General features: G+C 36.8%; 1 protein-coding gene across 1 annotated transcript in view; it reads right to left on the bottom strand.

The window, feature by feature from the left end:
- Positions 1-24,818, bottom strand: part of LOC109556161 (serine/threonine-protein kinase TNNI3K) — a 119,308-nt gene that overhangs the window by 67,579 nt on the left and 26,911 nt on the right. Inside the window, exon 5 of the mRNA XM_019957260.2 lies at positions 5,835-5,945. Within this exon, the coding sequence (XP_019812819.2) occupies positions 5,835-5,945 (111 nt within the window). The remainder of the gene's footprint in view (positions 1-5,834; positions 5,946-24,818) is intronic.

Below are 24,818 nucleotides of genomic sequence, written 5' to 3' on the forward strand. Positions count from 1 at the left end.
CAAAATGTAACAGCTTTTTAAAGAGATACTTGACTAAATATAATGTGTTTTCGCTTGGGGTATGCGTGTGTGCATGCATATGCATGTGAGGGGATATGTATATACTGAATGCTCTCATACATGCATTACATCCCCATGGGTTCTTGTGACCATTTACTAAGCATCAAATAAAGTTATACTTGAATCAATTAATATTGCTTTAATTGTACTCATAGCAATATCTGGGCCTCAGATAGTAACATATTCAGTTTCCATTTTGTTTTCTGAATACTTGTTTTGTGCCTTATGGCTGTAAGCCCTGTTTTAGCAATATATACAAGAGTCATCATCTGATACGAACAGCCAACTCATTGGAAAAGTCCCTGATTCTGAGAAAGACTGAGGACAGAAGGAGAAGAGGGCATCAGAGGATGAGATGGCTGGATGACATCACCAATGCAATGGACATGAACTTCAGCAAACTTTGGGAGATGGTGAGGAACAGGGAGGCCTGGCGTGCTACAGTCCATATGGTTGCCAAGAGTCAGACAACTGAGCGACTGAACAAGAGTCATAAGGGAGTAATTGTCTTTTTATTTACAAAATCAGGGATTTGGAGTCAGATAACCAGGCTTGAGTCTTATTCATCTCATTTATTTATTATCTGCATGATCCTGTGGAAGTCACTTAACTTCTGCAATCCTCAGTTTCCTCACTGGTAAGCTGAGTCTAAGGATAGCTACCTCAAGAGAACCAAATAACAAATATATGAGAATGATAAAACACTACCACATGCTAGCCAATAGTTCTCAATTTCCATGCTTGAGAGAGCATATGATTCATGTACCCTCTGGACTCAAAGAGGAGAAAAGGGCTTAATGCTTGTTTATTGATTGCTGACGGGATCTTAGCCTTGTATAAAGCAGCACATGCATATGTACTGATAGATGGATAAATCACTCAGGGAGAAGTAGTGAGACCCAGGACAACTAATATTTGCCTGCTTTTCAAAGCACAGTAAATCTAAATCTGAGTCTCAAATTGCAGTCAGCATGTCTCAGAATCTGTAGCACATGTTCCCTGTTATTGAAGGGGACAGCTGCTTAGTCAATGTAAATTTTATTGCAAAATTGTTTAATAGAATTCACAATTATGGGAGAACCAAAACACTTGAGACAGTAATGGAGGGTCTGAATTTGATATGCGTAGACAAAGAGGGCTGTCAGACAGCATCAGTCATTGTTTCACAGAAAAAAAGGTGGGCAATAAAGGAAAGCGACTACTAATGAAAGGAAACTCCCACTCATCCACTGCCACCGTTCCTGATAACCAAGAGTAACAAAAACTAGTAACTAAAACTAATGCATATTCCACTCCTATTATATATATATTATTCTCTTACACTCAAATTTTCTCCATTATTTGATACCCAGAATACTTTATCTATTGAAACTCTCCATCCCCCTAATTACTGTGAGGTTACAACATGCTTGTTTCCCTCATACCACTCCAACCAATCCTTCTTTGCTTCCTCAAAGGCTGTTCAGTAATTCCTAAAGTCTCTGTAGATTGGCTTAGTTCTCAGCCACATTTCAGCTACTGATATGCCTGCAAATATCCCATATAATTTCTTAAAACTTACATTAAGTCCCAAATTCTTCACTGTGTACTAACTGTATATTTTTAAATTATTAACAAATTTTTCCACTTGAAAATCTGGGTATTATCAGCAAATCTACATGTCTGGAGATAAATACTTTTTCCTCAGAATTGAATCCTCTACCCGGTTTGTCTTCATCTATTTAATCATCATATTATTACTCTGGAATCAATACAAAACACTGAGGTCAAAGAAATCCTGTTTAACACATTATATATCATGCATCCAATCATTCTCTCGCTCAGAAAGATTTAATGTCTTCTCATTTCTTATTGGAAAACAATCGTATTTGTTGTAAGTATCTTGAAGAGTGGGAATTTGTATGTTCTATTCATCTTTTTATCTACCATACCATCTGGTCTTGCGTATAGGACATCATGAACTATATTTGCTTATTGAATTAAATTAAACTCCTTGGACTCCCATTTTTAGTTTCCTTAATCTGGTCCATTCCTAACACCCACATTTACTTAAAGGGACTCTTCACAATCTGTTTCATGCTATCATTCTATTTACTCTCCCCTAAATGTACTTAACTCATTTTTCTTTCATAGTTTTAGACATAATTCCTTTTCCTTTCTCTGTCCAGTTCTACCCACTTTTCAGCCTGATTTTAAACTTTTCAGAAACCCTTCCCTAAATCTTCTAATCTACCTTGATCTCAGTTCCCAGTGAAATCCTCATACTTTTCTCTGTTCTTTGCACATATTATGCAATGATCATGTTTCTAATTATTCCTAATATCAAACTTGCTTTGATCTTTGACTCTTTCCTTTCCTATACATATGACTACACTGCTATTTTACTTTTGAATTCTTTATATAAATTTTCCATTTTCTATGTTCAGCTATAATTTAAAGTCTTTAGGGGGAGAAACTATGTCTTATTTTCTTGTATCATTTCCATATTCTAACAAAAGACTGGAAAAAGTAGAGGCTGAAAAATATTTGTTAAATGAATGAATGAATGAATATAAAGTCAGTACTGCAATTACTAACTATGAAAGAAATAATTCAAAGAAAAAATCTGTATTTTGAACATGATACTTTCAGGTTTTTTTAAACACAATTTTCCTACAAGATCTGTAACTAAATTAGTCCAATAGATAAGAGAATAAAGATTAATGTATATACACCTTATTATGGCAGTATTCATGATTGACTATAAAAGTCATTAAATATTACACCAGAGCTAGTGAAGGACATGCACTGGAGAAGGAAATGGCAACCCACTCTAGTGTTCTTGCCTGGAGAATCCCAGGGATGGTGGGGCCTGGTGGGCTGCCGTCTATGGGGTCGCACAGAGTCGGACATGACTGAAGCGACTTAGCAGCAGCAGCAGTGAAGGAAGTTGAAAAACTTGGAGAATTGCACCATAGGAGTAGATGCCTATTTGGAATTATTTTAGTAAAATTTGACCTATGGCTGGCAGAATCAATATAATTCTTACTTCCCTACTATGATTTAGAAAGCAAGAAAACAGTTATTTGAATAAGACACCAAACTCTTAACCATCTTGCTTTTGACCCTTTTATAATTCTGTCACCCACAAATGTAATCAGTTCAGTGTTAAACAAAAAGGATTTTGTTTTGCAAAATGTTTCCTGGCATTAAAAGGTTGAATGTATTTTACTGGGACTTTATGTCTACCTCATCAATTCTTCTACCCAGATTTCTGTATATTTACCTTCCATTTAGTTCATCACTGATCTCAGTCAGTTTCTTTTTTGGATAATATTTATATTTAAGTGATTCTAATGGGATTTCTCTTCTCCTAATAAGTAATACAAATTCATTTATATTTATAATGAATATCATCAAAAAGCTTTATATTCTGGGAAATGAGATAATCTATTTTCAGGGAAATATAGTAAGGAGTGGAAATGTCAACACAAAGGAAATTATTTTACCCCCAATGAGATATGTTAATATTTATTGAATGAAGAGACCTTTGAATTGACACTGTTAAGAGGGATGACACACACCTATTTTACAGGTTTTATGTGTGATTTTACATGCAGTTCTATTTGTTCACAATTGTGCCTGTGTGTTAGTGAGGAAGGTATACCTTAAATTGCAACATGATTAAAAGAGAGAAATAGATAAAGACTTAATAATGAAGACACAAGACTGCTCATTTATTACAATGTTGCATTTACATGGGTTTCCCTTGTGGCTCAGCTGGTAAAGAATCTGCCTGCAATGTGGGAGATCTGGGTTTGATCCCTGGGTTGAGAAGATCCCCTGGAGAAGGGAAAGGCTACTCACTCCAATATTCTGGCCTGGAGAATTCCATGGACTATATATATAGTCCATGGGTTGCAAAGGGTCAGACAGGACTGAGTCACTTTCACTTTCACTTTGGGCTTCCCTCATAGCTCAGCTGGTAAAGAATCTGTCTGCAGTGCAGGAGACCCAAGTTTGATCCCTGGGTCAAGAGGATCCCCTGAAGAAGGAAATGGCAACTTATTCCAATATTCTTTCCTGGAGAATCCCATGGACAGAGGAGCCTGGCAGTCCATTGGGTTGTAAAGAGTCAGACATGCTACATGTGGGTACCACAATTAATAGCATGTGAAAATCATGGGAGTTTGAGTAAAATGACCAGGATTCCAAACATGGCCTTTTTTTTTCTCCATGGCTTTGTAATCTGTAAAGATAATTACTGTATAACAGCCTTGGTTTTATATCTATTAAATGGCAGTGATGATAAAAACTATTTCATAAGGATTTCTGCAATAAATTAAATAATGAAAATTAAAGTGTTTCTCATATATAAAATAATATTTCACCAATTAAATTTTAGATAAGGGCCAGAGTCCCTTCTATGGCCTTTAAAACGCTTTGCGATCTTATTTGTAACCGTCACCTGACCTTATGTCCATTACTCTACCTCCAGCTCATATATACTAATGACTTTGGCTTACTTGTGCCCTTCAAATACACTTAGCTATCTCTGCCTCAGGGCTTTGCAGGTACTATTACATATATTAATCATAGCTTCACTATATAGCTTGTTTAAAATGGTGCCTACTTCTTCATGCTGTTTTCATTTTACCTCATTTTATTATTTTTCTTATATTCACAACTAACATTATATAATAATTTTTTCCTTATTGCTTGTTTTGTTCTCTAAAACTAAATTCCAAAATATTTCTTGTCTTACTTGTTACAGTCACCTCAGCAACTAGAACAATATCTGGTGTACAATAGATGCTTAATAAATAAAATAATGCATGAGTGAATGAATTACTGAATAATTTTTCACTGAGTCCTTACCTTGAGTGAAGCTATCTGCAAAGTCTTTTATGTGGATCATCTAATGCTGCTAAGTCCCTTCAGTCGTGTCCGACTCTGTGCGACTCCATGGACTGCAGCCTACCAGGCTTCTCCATCCATGGGATTCTCCAGGCAAGAACACTGGAGTGGGTTGCCATTTCCTTCAACAGTGCATGAAAGTGGAAAGTGAAAGTGAAGTCGCTCAGTCGTGTCTGACTCTTAGCGACCCCATGGACTGCAGCCTACCAGGCTCCTCCGTCCATGGGATTTTCTGGGCAACAGTACTGAAGTGGGGTGCCACTGCCTTCTCCCAATTTAATCACTATGATGGGCCTATCATTTCTATTTTATAATGAGGAAAACAGATACTTGAAGATACAGTAACTTGCTTGAGGTAAATATAGCAAGTGGTAGCAACAGTTGCCTGACTCCAGTATCTATGTTTCTAATAACTGCTATATGCTTCTACTTAGTTGCTCAGTTGTGTCCAATTCTTTGCTGCTCTATGGACTGTGTCCATGGAATTTTCCAGGCAAGAATACTGGAGTGGGTTGCTATTTCCTTCTTTAGGGGATATTCCTGACCCAGGAATCAAACCTGCATCTCTGATGCCTCCTGCTTGACAGGTGGATTCTTTACCACTGCACCACCTGGGAAGTCTCTCAATGCTATATAGCCTCTATATATCTAGCCATCTTTATATTAATTAATATTTGATTACACTGTTACAGAACAGACTGAATTTACTATCAAAAGAACATCTATATAGCTTATTTCGGTCTCCCTCAAAATGTGTGGATTCATTAGCTAAAATTAAGCCAACTCCTAGAATTTCAAAAGTCAGCATTTGAAAACAGTTAAAAACAGGATTCCAAAGAGGCAGATTTGTTTTTGCAGGTGACCAAGGTGTGACTTACCTCTAGGTGACCAGCAATTGTAGCAATATGCAGGGCAGTGAGGCCACCATACCCAACCTGCTGTATATCAGCTCCACTGTGAAGCAGAGAAGTGATCAATTCTGCACTATCCTGCAAGGAAACACATCTTTAGTGTTACTTTTCTCTTAATAGCAGGTTTGAACACTGTGCAACAGGATATATTGATTCCCTGACTGTCAGCCAGTTTATGCACCCAAAGAAAACTTAAGTGTGATTTCTTCAACAGAGCACATGAAAAAGCAAAGAGCAGTTCTCAGATGTTTGAAATGTAGGAACAGATGAAGACTGTTCAGCTATAATCAATCTTCTACCACTTGACCATGAAAGACAGAAAGGACATTTACCTACAGTAAGACACTTGCAAACTCAACTCAATCTTACTTGTAGGTCACTCCAATAAATATGCTTTTTCCAGCAACTGCACTATTGAACTGGCTGCAGTGGACCATTTCATGGTAGTTCAGTAATTGATTCTCCTCTAACACATACGTGTCATGGGTCCAATACATAATTAAAGCACAGTGTCATGGACTCTATATATAATCAATCAGTGGTGATTTTCTTATTAATAACTTGACTCACTAAAATATTTTCACTCAGTGAAAATGTTTGAAGCATTTTTTGAGCATTAAAGTTAGAGTAATTTATTTGATGACCAAATTATTTTCTTCATACTATTATTTGCACTGTACTCCTCTCCATTGTCTTTGGACAGACATGATACTTTTTAATAATATTAATAGAAATGAACATTCATTGAATTTTTATTATGTAATTAACCTTTCATATGCACTAACATTTAAACTGGCACATGGTAAGACTTCAAAAATAGTTGTTGACAAAAAACACATTAAAAATAAAATTTATCTAAATAATCTCAAGAAAAATTACTATAAACTTCATTTTATAATTCAGAACTTTCAAAAGAATAATGTGGAGTGTCACATATTCACAGAATTCCAGATCTGAAGGGAATATGAAGAAAGGTCTTCATGTTTAACTCTCTCCCTCAAAGGGAGAATCCAAACCATAACTTTATAATACTTGACCATCAACATGTCACACACCCAGTGAGAAGAAAGCCAAGTCTTCATGGGATAGGCCACTGCATTTATGCATATAATTTCAAATACTGTCAGTTAAGAAAATCCTCCCATTAGAAAACAAAGTCTGATTTCTTAATGTTGTCACACATAAGTGAAGATCTGGAAGTTGTAAAAATTGGAAAAAAAAAAAAAAAAACTTTGACAAAGTACTTCAAATAGCAAGATTAATGTTATATTTTCCAAATCTTTCACTGTTTACCTGCTCTAGAAAGAAAGTTAAATAAAAAATTCATCTTCCTTTACTATTCCATTGGCTCCTTCTGCTCAAATTACAGACTTAATGTTTCTTCCACTCGAAAACAAAAACAAACCAAAAACCCCACCATTTTTTCCACTGAAGTAAGCTAATTTTATCAATATCCTTTCTGTCTCCAAAAATCGAGTGATTTCAGAGTGTAGCCCCAAGCTATTTTCTCATTCTAACTGCCACCTTTGATTATTCTTACACAGTCCAATAACTTCATTTTCAGTCCTGACTTCTCTGCTAAGTTCAAATTCCATATATCCTGACTACCAATGCCATCTCAAATTAAAAACTCAAAAGTACTGTTGTGAAAACCGTTCATAATTTTCCAAGTGTTTTCCAACTGTCATCTCCTAGCATTCCTTATTTACATTAATGGTACTTTCTCATTCCAAAATGACTTTGAGTCCCTCCAACTCAATCAGTTTCAGAATTGTGCTGGTTTTGACTCACTAGTACCTCTCACACTTTTTCTCCTTATTTCTAACATGACTCTTCACAGAAATAAGATGGAAATAAGCTTAGAGTATTTAAGGTCAGTGCTGAATACAAGGTTAAAAAAAATAAAAGAAGGAAAGAGTATTGTGCAAGATGAGATCAAAGGCATCTGATCTTGTAGGGTTTTGCAGGCCATTGTATTAGGTATTCAAATTTTTCCAAGTGTAATAGCAGTAAAATGATATGTAACTGATATAGAGAAGAACAGGAAAAGGCAGTTTCTGAGGTAGAAATAAAATGTTCTGTTTTTCAAATATTAAATTGGGATACTTACAATGCAGGGTTAAGATTGTGTTAGAATTAGCCTCCCTAGTTAGAATCCCAGATCTGCTAATGACTATATAAACTAAGGCAAGTTATATAACCCCTTTACATTTCCTGCATGAATAGTCTCTGAGATAAATGGGAGAGATATCACCTCAAAACGTTTCCTTGCAGATGAAAAAATATTTAAATGTAAAGAGATGAAGGTGGCATTTTTAAGCATAAAATAATATTTTTAATAGAGGGAACACAAGCAAATAAAAGCATGAGGAAAACAATATTGTAAGAAAATGACAAATTGGAGAAATAATATTCACAACATATAAAACTGACAAGTGGTTTGTATATTTAATATATGAAAAACTCATATATATCAGTAAAAAGATGGATATGCTTTAATTCAATGAATATTTATTAATGGATATATACCTTATGACAAGTACCATACTAAGCTAAATTAAAATAAATTATATGAAAATCATTGAGCATATGAAATATTTATCTATTGGGCAGATTCTTGTAAACACACATTCATCTTTTTCTCAGCTGACTTTGTATGTCCTCTTATTTAGCTGGAATTTGTGGATTTTAAGAAAAAGTATGTTATGATTCCTTCAGAACTGATAAATAGTGAAGTTAAAACTTAAAGTAGTAAATCACCCTTTCATATATCGGCTGGATTTCTCAAGCTGACTTCTGATTGATCCAAATATATTTTTATTAAATACTATAAAAATAGAACTCCAATTCTATCAAGTTACGCTAAAATGTAATAAAATAATCATTGCTACTTTTACATAATTTTCTATGAGCTAAGTACCAAGTAAAATGTTTAATCTACACCTCTTTCAAGCCTCACAATTTACCTATAAGAAAAATATTATTGTCTCTACTTTACAGGGATAAAGAATTGATGTTTTTGAATTGTGGTGTTGGAGAAGACTCTTGAGAGTCCCTTGAACTGCAAGGAGATCTAACCGGTCAATCCTAAAGCAAATCAGTCTTGAATATTCACTGGAAGGACTGATGTTGAAGCTAAACTCCACTACTCTGGTCACCTGATGCAAAGAAATGACTCATTGGAAAAGACCCTGATGCTGGGAAAGACTGAAGGCAGTCGGAGAAAAGGATGACAGAGGATGAGATGGTTGGATGGTATCACCAACTCAATGGACATGAGTTTGAGCAAGCTCCAGGAGTTGGTGATGGACAGGGAGGCCTGGTGTGCTGTAGTCCATGGGGTCGCAGAATCCAACACAAATGAGTGACTGAACTGAACTGAACTACTTTATAGTTGATGACAGTCAGGCTCAAGAATTTAAAGTTCTTGCAGAACCAGAAATACTTTGTCTAAGTGTTGAAGCTAAATACAAACTCAGATCTGTTTGATTCCAAAGTCCATGCTTAACTTTTGACTACCCATAGTGTTTTCACTGATTTTTCCTTGGTTTCAATCTCAAGGAAAAAATTGAGAAGATTTACTTTTATTGCATTTTGTTGTATTTAATTGACACATGCCAAACATTTCTCCCCTACTCTACAGGAATATTGTTTCCTGATGGAATAATTTAAAAATTTAGCAATCTGGTGCACATATCCTAGAAAGGAAATTCATAGAAAATAAAAATATCAGGTGAATTTTAAATATTATAAAGCTGACCTCACTTCCTGCTTGTATTCTGTAATATATAAAAAGTGTCTGAGGGCAAGTGTTTTAAAAGAAAGACTCAAGATGTGGTTTGGGAATATTATTCTGGGGAACTGACAGGCTTTCCCTTAGGTTTTCCCTTTCAGCCAAATTTACATCATTATTATTTAGTGGGATACATAGAAGCATTCTAAAGTTATGTGATAAATAAGCCTCTGTAACACTTTCATGTGTGAAATGCTTATGATTTTTAAACAAAGGAAAATCCTTGTGTGAAAAACAGAATTAAGGGTACAATAGACCTTTGAAGATTTATTAAACCGATGAAAATTTTTTATAGTGGTAGCGACTTCAACATTTTCCTATGCACAAAACTCGAATACAGGATCTACTATCTTGCCTTTTATTAACCCTACAATTATTATAGATAAATCCAGAAAATGTAGGTATTAGTATGAGACAGCTCAGATTCTCTACTACCAAATTACATAAATTAAAAATACACATACACACACACACACACGTTTTTGCCAAATCTATTCCATAATAAAAATTAAACTGGGATTGTTTAATATCTAAATTTTACTTTTTTCTGACTATGCAAATATGTCCTCTTGTGCGTGCATGCTAAATTACTTCAACTGTGTCTGACTCTTTGTGACACTATGGACTGTAGCCCACCAGGCTTCTCTGTACTAGAATTCTCCAGGCAAGAATACTGGAGTGGGTTGTCATTTCCTTCTCTAGGGGATCTTTCCAACCCAGAGATAGAACTCGTGTCTTGCTTCTCCTGCATTGGCATGTGGGTTCTTTACCACTAGTGCCACCTGGGAAGCCCCATATCTTCTGGATGTTTTATTAATTAAATATAGTAAGCATTCATTTACAATCTTTCCATTTAGATGTGAAATCTGTATTCCTTCCCCTCATATCTGGGTGGATTGTGATCAAAAGAGTATGGCAGAAATGAGCTATATTTCTTCCAAGGCTAGGTCATAGAAAACCATATAGCTTTCTCCGTGTTTTCTGGAAAATTTGCTCTTGAAGCTCTGAGCTACCATTTAAGAAGTCTAACTTGAGGCAGCCATGCTGTACAGAATCCAAGGCCACATGAGAATGTACACAGCATATAAAGGTTCTTCAATCAAATGACCCACTTAAGACCAGCCTTATAGTCATCCCATCCCAGGCACTAGACATGTGAAATCTCCAGAGGATTCCAATTCCTCAGTTGATGGAGTAACTCCTAGTCATTCATGTCTTTTCAGCTAAGGCCCTACACATGGTGGAGCAGCATCAAGCCATCACCACTATATCTTGTCTGAATTTCTGAAATGATCGCTGAATGATAAAAATAAGTTTGGGGTAGTTTGTTATGCCTCAATAGATAACCAAAGTATCTCACGGTAAAAAATGTAGAAAATAAAGGAATAAAAATTTTAATAACCTGTATCCTGCCATATAGACTTCCTCGATGGCTCAGTGGTAAAGAATCCACCAGTCAATGCAGGAGACATGGGTCTGGTTCCTGGGTCAAGAAGATCCTCTGGAGAAGGAACGAGCACCCCATGCCAGTATTCTTGCCTGGGAAATCCCATGGACAGAGGAGCCTGGCAGGCCACAGTCAATGGGGTCACAAAAGAGTTGGACACAACTTAGGAACTAAGCAACAACAAACCTACCATATAATCACTATCACCATTTATGTGTGTATTTATTTTCTTTCATTCTTTTCCTATATATGTACCTCCATAAAACTAAATAGAGCACAGACTAGTACAGCAAACAAACCTGTGCTTGCATACTGAAGGCCACTTCCTGCATTTCTTTACCTCTTGAGCTCTGGATAAATTTTTTCCTGTAAAATGATGTTAATAACAGTACAAATCTCATAAGAGTTGTGTGGATTAAATCAAATAATGTAATAAATTTATCATAATGTTTGAAACATAATTTTTATTATCAATTATTAGGTACACAATTAAACTCATATTACATATAGAGGTAAGTAATCTCTTTTTCATTTAATATAAAATCAGGAGCATATTCCCATGCCTGGCAGATGCAGAGATGTACCACTCAGATCCCCCTTCAAAAAGATTACACCACGAGGGTGGTTAGCTGGCAGCCTCCCTCAGCCAGCTATTTCAGGATTCTCTGCAGCGTTTGAGCTGAGATTATGATTTTTTTCAAGGTGGCCCCAAGTCAATGACTGAGAAAGGTGGTAGTAAAAGAGCCTAGCCATTTCCACTAAATGAGACACTCCTAGGCCAAAGTTTTCTCTGGAGATCCCACTGGGCTGGTAGAGATTCCAGAAAGTCTGCACTGTGGTCTGAAAGCGCCTCCAGACCAATCCTACCTTCTTTTTCCTTTTATTTTTTTAATTTTTTGCTTTCATTTGTCACTTTTATTTTTTATTAAGATATAAATGACATATAACATTAGCTTTAGATGTACAGCCTAATGATTTGACATATCTATATATTGGAAAATGATTACCATAGTAAGTCCAGTTAACATTCATCCCCACATAGTTATCTTCTTTCGTGTCTGTGATGAGAACTTTTCAGATCTACTCTCTTAGCAATTTCATCCTTTCTCTATCTTTTAAAATAAAACATTCAGAATATAATCCAAGATTTTCTTGATGATTTTAGAGTCTACTTCAACACTTTATCACTTGACAACTCTAATTCTCCAAATCTGCCCTTTGCTTTTAGTAAGGAAAAAAAAGAACCTTGCTAGTATCTCTGAATGCCATAATGGTGCCATATAGAATTATCACTGAGGGGGAAAAAAAAAAAAAACATTGCTCAAAGAGGTTTTATTAACTTGTTTAAGTTATACAGTTATAAGAGCAATATGGCTTCAATCGTTGCTACTCCCTGGGCTAAGACAGTAGTTATCAAATTTGAGTGTGCGTCAGATGCACTGAGGGCTTAGTAAAACACAATTGGCTTGGCTCTACCACCAGAGTTTCAGATTTAGTAGGTGGAAGCCTAATCATTTTCATTATATTTTTTTTTTTTTCGTTTGTTTGTTTTTAGCATAAATTTATTTAATTGGAGGCTAATTGTATTGGTTTTGCCATACACTGACATGAATCCACCACGGGTGTACATGCGTTCACCATCCTGAACCCCCCTACCACCTTCCTCCCCATATCATCCCTCTGGGTCATCTCAGTGCACCAGCCCTGAGCATTCTGCATTATGCATCGAACCTGGACTGGCGATTCATTTCACATATGATAATATACATGTTTCGATGTCATTCTCCCAAATCATACCACCCTCGCCCTCTCCCACAGAGTCCAAAAGACTGTTCTATACATCTGTGTCTCTTTTGCTGTCTCGCATACAGGGTTATCATTACCATCTTTCTAAATTCCATATATGTGTGTTAGTATACTGCATTGGTGTTTCGCTTTCTGGCTTACTTCACTCTCTCTGTATAATAGGTTCAAGTTTCATCCACATCATTAGAACTGATTCAAATGTATTCTTTTTAATGGCTGAGTAATACTTCACTGTGTATATGTAGCACTACTTTCTTATCCATTCGTCTGCTGATGGACATCTAGGTTGCTTCCATGTCCTGGCTATTATAAACAGTGCTGCGATGAACATTGGGGTACATGTGTCTCTCAATTCTGGTTTCCTCAGTGCATACACCCAGAAGTGGGTTTGCTGGGTCATATGGCAGTTCTGTTTTCAGTTTTTTAAGGAATCTCCACACTATTCTCCATAGTGGCTGTACTAGTTTGCATTCCCACCAACAGGGCAAGAGGGTTCCCTTTTCTCCACACCCTCTCCAGCATTTATTGCTTGTAGACTTTCGGATTGCAGCCATTCTGACTGGCGTGAAATGGTACCTCATTGTGGTTTTGATTTGCATTTCTCTGATAATGAGTGATGTTGAGCATCTTTTCATGTGTTTGTTAGCCATCTGTATGTCTTCTTTGGAGAGATGTCTGTTTAGTTTGTTGGCCTATTTTTTGATTGGGTCGTTTATTTTTCTGGAATTGAGCTACAGGAGTTGCTTGTATATTTTTGAGATTAATTCTTTGTCAGTTGCTTCATTTGCTATTATTTTCTCCCATTCTGAAGGCTGTCTTTTCACCTTGCTTATAGTTTCCTTTGTTGTGCAGAAGGTTTTAAGTTTAATTAGGTCCCATTTGTTTATTTTTGCTTTTATTTCCAACATTCTGGGAGATGGGTCATAGAGGATCCTGCTGTGATGTATGTCAGAGAGGGTTTTGCCTATGTTCTCCTCTAGGAGTTTTATAGTTTCTGGTCTTATGTTTAGATCTTTAATCCATTTTGAGTTTATTTTTGTGTATGGTGTTAGAAAGTATTCTAGTTTCATTCTTTTACAAGTGGTTGAACAGTTTTCCCAGCACCACTTGTTAAAGAGATTGTCTTTTCTCCATTGTATATTCTTGCCTCCATTGTCGAAGATAAGGTGTCCATAGGTGCATGGATTTATCTCTGGGCTTTCTGTTTTGTTCCATTGATCTATATTTCTGTCTTTGTGCCAGTATCATACTGTCTTGATGACTGTGGCTTTGTAGTAGAGCCTGAAGTCAGGCAGGTTGATTCATCCAGTTCCAGTTTTCTTTCTCAAGATTGCTTTGGCTATTTGAGGTTTTTTGTATTTCCATACAAATTGTGAAATTATTTGTTCTAGTTTTGTGGAAAATACCATTGGTAGCTTGATAGGGGTTGCATTGAATCTATAAATTGCTTTGGGTAGTATACTCATTTTCACTATATTGATTCTTCCGATCCATGAACACGGTATATTTCTCCATCTATTAGTGTCCTCTTTGATTTCTTTCACCAGTGTTTTATAGTTTTCTATATACAGGTCTTTAGTTTCTTTAGGTAGATATATTCCTAAGTATTTTATTTTTATTCTTTTTGTTGCAATGGTGAATGGAATTGTTTCCTTAATTTCTCTTTCTATTTTCTCATTATTAGTGTATAGGAATGCAAGGGATTTTTGTGTGTTGATTTTATATCCTGCAACTTTACTATATTCATTGATTAGTTCTAGTAATTTTCTGGTGGAGTCTTTAGGGTTTTCTATGTAGAGGATCATGTCATCTGCAAACAGTGAGAGTTTTACTTCTTCTTTTCCAATTTGGATTCCTTTTATTTCTTTTTCTGCTCTGATTGCTGTGGCAAAAACTTCCAAAACTATGTTGAATAGTAGTGGTGAGAGTGGGCACCCTTGTCTTGTTCCTGACTTTAGCGGAAATGCTTTCAATTTTTCACCATTGAGGATAATGTTTGCTGTAGGTTTGTCATATATAGCTTTTATTATGTTGAGGTATGTTCCTTCTATTCCTGCTTTCTGGAGAGTTTTTATCATAAATGGATGTTGAATTTTGTCAAAGGCTTTCTCTGCATCTATTGAGATAATCATATGGTTTTTATTTTTCAATTTGTTAATATGGTGTATTACCTTGATTGATTTGTGGATACTGAAGAATCCTTATATCCCTGGGATGAAGCCCACTTGGTCATGATGTATGATCTTTTTAATGTGTTGTTGGATTCTTATTGCTAGAATTTTGTTAAGGATTTTTGCATCTATATTTATCAGTGATATTGGCCTGTAGTTTTCTTTTTTTGTGGCATCTTTGTCAGGTTTTGGTATTAGGGTGATGGTGGCCTCATAGAATGAGTTTGGAAGTTTACCTTCCTCTGCAATTTTCTGGAAGACTTTGAGTTGGATAGGTGTTAGCTATTCTCTAAATTTTTGGTAGAATTCACCTGTGAAGCCGTCTGGACCTGGGCTTTTGTTTGCTCGAAGATTTCTGAGTGCAGTTTCAATTTCTGTGCTTGTGATGGGTCTGCTAAGATTTTCTATTTCTTCCTGGTTAAGTTCTGGGAAGTTGTACTTTTCTAAGAATTTGTCCATTTTTTCCACGTTGTTCATTTTATTGGCATATAATTGCTGATAGTAGTCTCTTATAATCCTTTGTATTTCTGCGTTGACTGATGTGATCTCTCCATTTTCATTTCGAACTTTATTGATTTTTCTCCCTTTGTTTCTTGATGAGTCTGGCTAATGGTTTGTCAATTTTATTTATCCTCTCAAAGAACCAGCTTTTGGCTTTGTCAATTTTTGCTATGGTCTTTTTTGTTTCTTTTGCATTTATTTCTGCCCTAATTTTTAAGATTTATTTCTTTCTACTAACCCTGGGGTTCTTCATTTCTTTTTTTCTAGTTGCTTTAGATATGGAGTTAGGTTATTTATTTGACTTTTTTCTTGTTTCTTGACATATGCCTGTATTGTTATGAACCTTCCCCTTAGCACTGCTTTTATAGTATCCCACAGGTTTTGGGGTGTTGTGTTTTCATTTTCATTCCTTTCTATGAAAATTTTGATTTCTTTTTTGACTTCTTCTGTGATTTGTTGGTTATTCAGCAGTGTGTTGTTCAGAGTCCATTGTTGGAATTTTTAATAGTTTTTCTCCTGTAATTGAGATCTAATCTTAATGCATTGTGGTCAGAAAAGATGCTTGGAATGATTTCAATTTTTTTGAATTTACCAAGGCTAGATTTATGGCCCAGGATGTGACCTATCCTGGAGAAGATTCCATGTGCGCTTGAGAAAAAAGGTGCAATTCATTGTTTTGGGGTGAAATGTCCTATAGATATCAATTAGGTCTAACTGGCCTATTGTATCATTTAAAGTTTGTGTTTCCTTCTTAATTTTCTGTTTAGTTGATCTATCCATAGGTGTGAGTGGGGTATTAAAGTTTCCCACTATTATTGTGTTATTGTTAATTTCCCCTTTCATACTTGTTAGCATTTGCCTTACATATTGCGGTGCTCCTATGTTGGGTGCATATATATTTATAATTGTTATATCTTCTTGGATTGATCCTTTAATCATTATGTAGTGTCCTTCTTTGTCTCTTTTCACATCCTTTGTTTTAAAGTCTGTTTTATCTGATATGAGTATTGCTACTCCTGCTTTCTTTTGGTCTCTATTTGCGTGGAATATCTTTTTCCAGCCCTTTACTTTCAGTCCGTATGTTTTGAGGTGGGTCTCTTTTAGACAACATATATAGGGTTCTTGGTTTTGTATCCATTCAGCCAGTCTTTGTCTTTTTGTTGGGGCATTCAACCCATTTACATTCAAGGTAATTATTGATAAGTATGATCCCATTGCCATTTACTTTATTGTTTTGGTTTCAAGTTTATACACCCTTTTTGTGTTTTCTGTCTAGAGAAGATCCTTTAGCATTTGTTGAAGAGCTGGTTTGGTGATGCTGAATTATCTCAGCTTTTGCTTGTCTGTAAAGCTTTTGATTTCTCCTTCATATCTGAATGAGATCCTTGCTGGGTACAGTAATCTGGCCTGTAGGTTATTTTCTTTCATGATTTTAAGTATGTCCTGCCATTTCCTCCTGGCCTGAAGAATTTCTACTGAAAGATCAACTGTTAGCCTTATGGGAATCCCCTTGTGTGTTATTTGTTGTTTTTCCCTTGCTGCTTTTTGTTTTTTTCCTTGCTGCTTTTAATATTTGTTCTTTGTGTTTGATATTTGTTAATTTGATTAATATGTGTCTTGGGGTGTTTTGCCTTGGGTTTACCCTGTTTGGGACTCTCTCGGTTTCTTGGACTTGGGTGTTTATTTCCTTCCCCATTTAGGGAACTTTTCAACTATTATCTCCTCAAGTATTTTCTCATGGTCTTTCTTTTTGTCTTCTTCTTCTGGGACTCCTATGATTCGAATGTTGGGGAGTTTAACATTGTCCCAGAGGTCTTGAGATTGTCCTCATTTCTTTTAATTCATGTTTCTTTTTCCACTTTGTTTCATTTATTTCGACCATTCTATCTTCTACCTCACTTATCCTATCTTCTGCCTCTGTTATTCTACTGTTGGTTCCCTCCAGAGTGTTTTTGATCTAATTTATTGCATTATTCATTATATATTGACTCTTTTTTATTTCTTTTAGGTCCTTGATAAACCTTTCTTGCATCTTCTCAATCCTTGTCTCCAGGCTGTTTATCTGTACCTCCGTTTTGTTTTCAAGATTTTGGATCATTTTCACAATCATTGTTCGGAATTCTTCATCAGGTAGATTCCCTATTTCTTCCTCTTTTGTTTGGTTTGGTGGCCATTTATGCTGTTCCTTTATCTGCTTGGTGTTTCTCTGCCTCTTCATCTTGTTTATATTGCTGTGTTTTGGGTGGCCTTTCAATATTCTGGCAGTTTGTGAAGTTCTTTATATTGTGGAGTTTCCTTGCTGTGGGTGGGGTTGGACAGGTGGCTTGTCAAGGTTTCCTGGTTAGGGAAGCTTGTGTCGGGGTTCTGGTGGGTGGAGCTGGATTTCTTCTCTCTGGAGTGCAATGAAGTGTCCAATAATGAGTTATGAGATGTCAGTGGCTTTGGAGTGACTTTGGGCAGCCTGTATATTGAAGCTCAGGGCTATGTTCCTGCGTTGGTGGATAATTTGCATGGTATGCCTTGCTCTGGAACTTGTTGGCCCTTGGGTGGTGCTTGGTTTCAGTGTAGGTATGGAGGCATTTGATGAGTTCCTGTTGATTAATGTTCCCTGGAGTCAGGAGTTCTCTGGTGTTCTTAGGATTTGGACTTAAGCCTCCTGCCTCTGGTTTTCAGTCTTATTCTTACAGTAGCCTCAAGACTTCTCCATCTCCTTTTGAAAACAGTGGACTGCTTTTCTGGGTGCCTGATGTCCTCTGCCAGCATTCAGAAGTTGTTTTGTGGAATTTACTCAGCGTTCAAATGTTCTTTTGATGAATTTGTGGGGGAGAAAGTGGTTTCCCCATCCTATTCCTCTGCCATCTTGGGACCGCCTCCCTTCTTTTTCATTTTAAAATGTCACTTCCTCATAAATTCTTTGTATTTCCAAATCATTTTCAGGTCTGCTACCCAAGAACTAAACTGGCACACCATAACATAGAATGTTTTCTTTAAATGTGCATTTAAATCAAAACCAATCTGGAATTTGAACTTAGGTCTCCTGGGTAAGATATGTTACCATCCACTGCCAATCACCTTTCTACTAGAAAAATTGTGCCTTTCATGTGCAAGCTTCTTGTATCTATCTTATGTAATTGCAATGAGTACAAAATGGTATAAATATGTAGAAATGTTAGTACATACCATATCCTTACAATTATGTTTATATATTCATATTAATGTACTGACCCCAAATCTGACCTAATTCTATGATAATAACTGCTCATGAAAGTTCATACTTTCATGGCTTTTGTTGAAATGATTCTGAATATATCTTCACAAAAGATATGAATTATTAAAGGTTTAAGTGTGATGAAAATACATCACAGTTCAAAAGCATCAATTCTTCAGTGCTCAGATTTCTTTATAATCCAACTCTCACAACCATACATGACTACTGGAAAAACCACAACTTTGACAAGACAGACCTCTGTTGGTAAAGTAATGTCTTTGCTTTTTAATATGCAGTCTAGGTTGGTCATAGCTCTTCTTCCAAGGAGCAAGCATATTTTAATTTCATGGCTGCAGTCACCATCTGCAGTGATTTTGGAGCTCCCCAAAATAAGTCTCTCACTGTTTCCATTGTTTCCCCATCTATTTTCCATAAAGTGAGGGGACTGGATGCCATGATCTTAGTTTTCTGAATGTTGAGTTTTCAGCCAACTTTTTCACTCTCCTCTTTCACTTTCATCAAGAGGTTCTTTAGTTCTTCTTCGCTTTCTGCCATAAGGATGGTGTCATCTGCGTATCTGAGGTTATTGATATTTCTCCCGGCAATCTTGATTCCAGTTTGTGCTTCATCCAGTCTGGCATTTCACATGATGTACTCTGCACATAAGTTAAATAAGCAGGGTGACAATATACAGCCTTGTCATACTCCTTTCCAGACAGATCTGGAACCAGTCTGTTGTTTCATGTCCAGTTGTAACTGTTGCTTCTTGACTTGCATACAGATTTCTCATGAGGCAGATGAAACGTGGTTCATTGGAGAAGGGAAGGGCAAACCACTTCAGTATTCTTGCCTTGAGAACCCCCGAACAGTATGAATGACATAGTACATGTCTAATAAATGTTTTATGAAATAAAAGTTCAAAAATAATAATTAGCTTTCTATTAAATACTTACTATGTACTAGGTATTTTTCTGCATGTCATACCGCACATGGTTTTTCCTTTTTTAAGCTGTAAACCACTCAATGAAATCAGAAATTATATTTCCGCCATTTCAGAGATACAGAGGAAGAGGGCAATTTGTCTGGGATATGCACTGTTAAGTCTCAGAACTGATATATTAAGAAGAATAGTGTAGCTTTTAAGCTGGAAGTATTTATTAAGGTACATTATTGAATAAATAAATATCAAGCAGTGTTTGTACTAATGTTTGAGTAACCATTCATTCCTCAAAAGTATTTATCAAGGATCTTTTACAGTTTGTATACATTGAGGAAACAAACAAACAAAAAGACCAATGCTCAAAGTTCACATGTGAAATAAACAAATTAATAATTACAAGAGCCGTGATTAAAAAATAAATAAATAAACACGAATTGTAACTGAAGCCCAAAAGAGAGTACAGTAACATCTGTTCAAGAAAGTTCAAGAAGGCTCAATTTTATTGGTTTTAAACAAATAATACTTTTATATCAGGAAAAGAAATTTAAAAAAGATATCAAGCAGAAGAAATAACAACAATAAAAACAGAAGTATGAAAGTACATAATCTAAAGAATGGAGTAATCTAAAATAGTGTTTTTCAAACCTTAGCTCACAAACCTGTTATGTGGGATTTTTCTTTTCTTTAAAAAAAGCGCATTCTGGCTGAATAGGGAGTAATATTCTTCATTCCCCCAAATCTCATTTGAGGCAGATACAGCTGATTCTCTGACCACAATTTGAGTTGCAAGACTTGAACTATAATCCTCAACATGTAGCCTTTGACTGCTTGCATCAAAACTGCTTTAACTCTTTACTAAATAAAATTATATTCTCAGCCTATTTTAGATGTACCAAATTAGATTATGGTGATGTGGAGAGGGAAATATTCATTTTAAACCTGTAGTTACCCCCATTAAATTTGAAAGCCATTAATTTTGGAAGTTCAGAGAATGTAAGAAAAAAGTCTGGAAATTGAAATCTGAAAAATGCTGAACTAAGGGATCTTGAATATCTAATTTAGGAGTTTGAATTTTATTATACAGGCAATGGGTGGCCATCAGATCTAATCCTTTGAATATGTTTGTCACTTCTACTGTATAATCATAAGGGATTTGATTTGGGTCATACTTGAATGGTTTTCCCTACTTTCTTTAATTTCAGTCTGAATTTGGCAATAAGGAGTTCATGATCTGAGCCACAGTCGGCTCCCAGTCTTGTTTTTGCTGACTTTATAGAGTTTCTCCATCTTTGGTTGCAAAGAGTATGATCAATCTGATTTCGGTACTGACCATCCAGTGATGTCCATGTGTAGAGTCTTCTCTTGTGTTGTTGGAAGAGGGTGTTTGCTATGACCAGTGCGTTCTCTTGGCAAAACTCTATTAGTTTTTGCCCTGCTTCATTCCATATTCCAAGGCCAAATTTGCCTGTTACTCCAGGTGTTTCTTGACTTCTTACTTTTGCATTCCAGTCCCCTATAATGAAAAGGACATCTTTTTTGGCTGTTAGTTCTAAAAGGTCTTGTAGGTCTTCATAGAACTGTTCAACTTCAGCTTCTTCAGCATAACTGGTTGGGGCATAGACTTGGATTACTGTGATATTGAATGGTTTGCCTTGGAAACAAACAGAGATCATTCTGTCGTTTTTGAGATTGCATCCAAGTACTGCATTTCGGACTCTTTTGTTGACCATGATGGCTACTCCATTTCTTCTAAGGGATTCCTGCCCGCAGTAGTAGATATAGTAGTAGATATAATGGTCATCTGAGTTAAATTCACCCATTCCAGTCCACTTTAGCTCTCTGATTCCTAGAATGTCGACATTCACTCTTGCCATCTCTTGTTTGACCACTTCCAATTTGCCTTGATTCATGCACCTGACATTCCAGGTTCCTATGCAATATTGCTCTTTACAGCATCAGACCTTGCTTCTATCACCAGTCACATCCACAGCTGGGTATTCTTTTTGCTTTGGCTCCATCCCTTCATTTTTTCTGGAGTTATTTCTCCACTGATCTCCTGTAGCATATTGGGCACCTACTGACCTGGGGAGTTCCTCTTTCAGTATCCTATCATTTTGCCTTTTCATACTGTTCATGGGGTTCTCAAGGCAAGAATACTAAAGTGGTTTGCCATTCCTTTCTCTAGTCGACCACATTCTGTCAGATCTCTCCACCATGACCCGCCCGTCTTGGGTTGCCCCACAGGCATGGCTTAGTTTCATTGAGTTAGACAAGGTTGTGGTCCTAGTGTGATTAGATTGACTAGTTTCCTGTGAGTATGGTTTCAGTGTGTCTGCCCTCTGATGCCCTCTTGCAACACCTACTGTCTTACTTGGGGTTCTCTTACCTTGGACGTGGGGTGTCTCTTCATGGCTACTCCAGAAAAGTGCAGCCTCTGCTCCTTACCTTGGATGAGGGGTATCTCCTCATCGCCACCCTTCCTGACCTTCAACGTGGGATAGCTCCTCTAGTCCCTACTGCACCCGCGCAGATACAAAGGGAACGTTAATTGAAAGATGGGCACAATAAAGGACAGAAATGGTATGGACCTAACAGAAGCAGAAGATATTAAGAAAAGGTGGCAAGAATACACAGAAGAACTCTACAAAAAACATCTTCACGACCCAGATAATAATGATGGTGTGATCACTCACCTAGAGCCAGACATCCTGGAATGTGAAGTCAAGTGGGCCTTAGAAAGCACCACTACGAACAAAGCTAGTGGAGGTGATGGAATTGCAGTTGAGCTATTTCAAATCCTGAAAGATGATGCTGTGAAAGTGCTGCAATCAATATGCCAGCAAATTTGGAAAACTCAGCAGTGGCCACAGGACTGGAAAAGGTCAGTTTCCATTCCACTCCCAAAGAAAGGCAATGCCAAAGAATGCTCAAACTACCACACACATCTCACATGCTAGTAAAGTAATGCTCAAAATTCTCCAAGTCAGGCTTCAGCAATATGTGAACTGTGAACTTCTAGATGTTCAAGCTGGTTTTAGAAAAGGCAGAGGAACCAGAGATCAAATTGCCAATATCCACTGGATCACGGAAAAAGCAAGAGAGTTCCAAAAAAACATATACTTCTGCTTTATTGACTATGCCAAAGCCTTTGACTGTGTGGATCACAATAAACTGTGGCAAATTCTGAAAGACATGGGAATACCAGACCACCTGATCTGCCTCTTGAGAAATTTGTATGCAGGTCAGGAAGCAACAGTTAGAACTGGACATGGAACAACAGACTGGTTCCAAATAGGAAAATGAGTACGTCAAGGCTGTATATTGTCACCCTGCTTATTTAACTTATATGCAGAGTACATCATGAGAAACGCTGGGCTGGAAGAAGCACAAGCTGGAATCAAGATTGCCGGGAGAAATATCAATAATCTCAGATATGCAGATGATATCACCCTTATGGCAGAAAGCAAAGAGGAACTAAAAAGCCTCTTGATGAAAGTGAAAGAGGAGAATGAAAAAGTTGGCTTAAAGCTCAACATTCAGAAAACGAAGATCATGGCATCTGTTCCCATCACTTCATGGGAAATAGATGGGGAAACAGTGGAAACAGTGTCAGACCTTATTTTTCTGGGCTCCAAAATCACTGCAGATGGTGACTGCAGCCATGAAATTAAAAGATGCTTACTCCTTGGAAGGAAAGTTATGACCAACCTAGATAGCATATTCAAAAGCAGAGACATTACTTTGCCAACAGAGGTTCGTCTAGTCAAGGCTATGGTTTTTCCCGTGGTCATGTATGGATGTGAGAGTTGGACTGTGAAGAAGGCTGAGTGCCAAAGAATTGATGCCTTTGAACTGTGGTGTTGGAGAAGACTCTTGAGAGTTCCTTGGACTGCAGGGAGATCCTACCAGTCCATTCTGAAGGAGATCAGCCCTGGGATTTCTTTGGAAGGAATGATGCTAAAGCTGAAACTCCAGCACTTTGGCCACCTCATGCGAAGAGTTGACTCATTGGAAAAGACTCTGATGCTGGGAGGGATTGGGGGCAGGAGGAGAAGGGGACGACAGAGGATGAGATGGCTGGATGGCATCACTGACTCGATGGACGTGAGTCTGGGTGAACTCCGGGAGATGGTGATGGACAGGGAGGCCTGGCGTGCTGCGATTCATGGGGTCATAAAAAGTCGGACACAACTGAGCGACTGAACTGAACTGAACTCAGTATTCTTTCCTGGAAAATTCCAAGGATAGAGGACCATGGTGGGGTACAGTCCATAAGGTTGCAGAGTTGGACATGACTGAACATGAGTGAGTGAGTTCAAAGGTTATAAAATGGCTGTAATTTGAGGAACAGGGAAACTGAACAGAAAAAGAAGTTGCACAGACAGAGGACTGTAGAACTTTGCATGGAGATTCAATATAGGTTCTTTAGTTGGGCTACAGAGAAAGATTCTGGGATGTAGGAATCATCACTTGATTTATGGCCAAAAGGTGAATGGTAAGCAAATCAGAGGTTATGATAGTTCAAGGAGATTTTAGAGTTTCAGTCAGTCAGAATGGTGAGATGTTATCGAGTATCTTGGGCATTCAGGTGAGATACTACAAATCCAGGCCTTAGAAATAAGGACCATATTCATAGGTCATTCTGAAATCAAGACTAACTATAAAACATGAATCCTCCAATATAAACTAACTGCCAAAAAACAAAACAAACTCAACATTTTTAAGGGAAAATGGCATAATGAAGATTTCTTGCAACAATCACATGTCTAACATGCAATAAAAATTGGTATGTAAGGAAAACAAAAAATGCAATATGCAGTCAACAGAAAAGTATTAAATAGAACAAACACTGCCTTAATCCAGGTATTAGAAAAAATATATAAAGCATTTAAAACAGCCATTAATGAAAAGCTCAAGAATTTAAATGAAAATATGGAAACATATTTCCCAAATTGCGAAAGGAGTACATCAAGGCTGTATATTGTCACCCTGCTTATTTAACTTCTATGCAGAGTACATCATGAGAAACTCTGGGCTGAATGAAGCACAAGCTGGAATTACGATTATTGGGAGAAATATCAATAC

The sequence above is a fragment of the Bos indicus genome, chromosome 3 (genome assembly GCF_029378745.1).
Source record: "Bos indicus isolate NIAB-ARS_2022 breed Sahiwal x Tharparkar chromosome 3, NIAB-ARS_B.indTharparkar_mat_pri_1.0, whole genome shotgun sequence".
NCBI lineage: Eukaryota > Metazoa > Chordata > Mammalia > Artiodactyla > Bovidae > Bos > Bos indicus.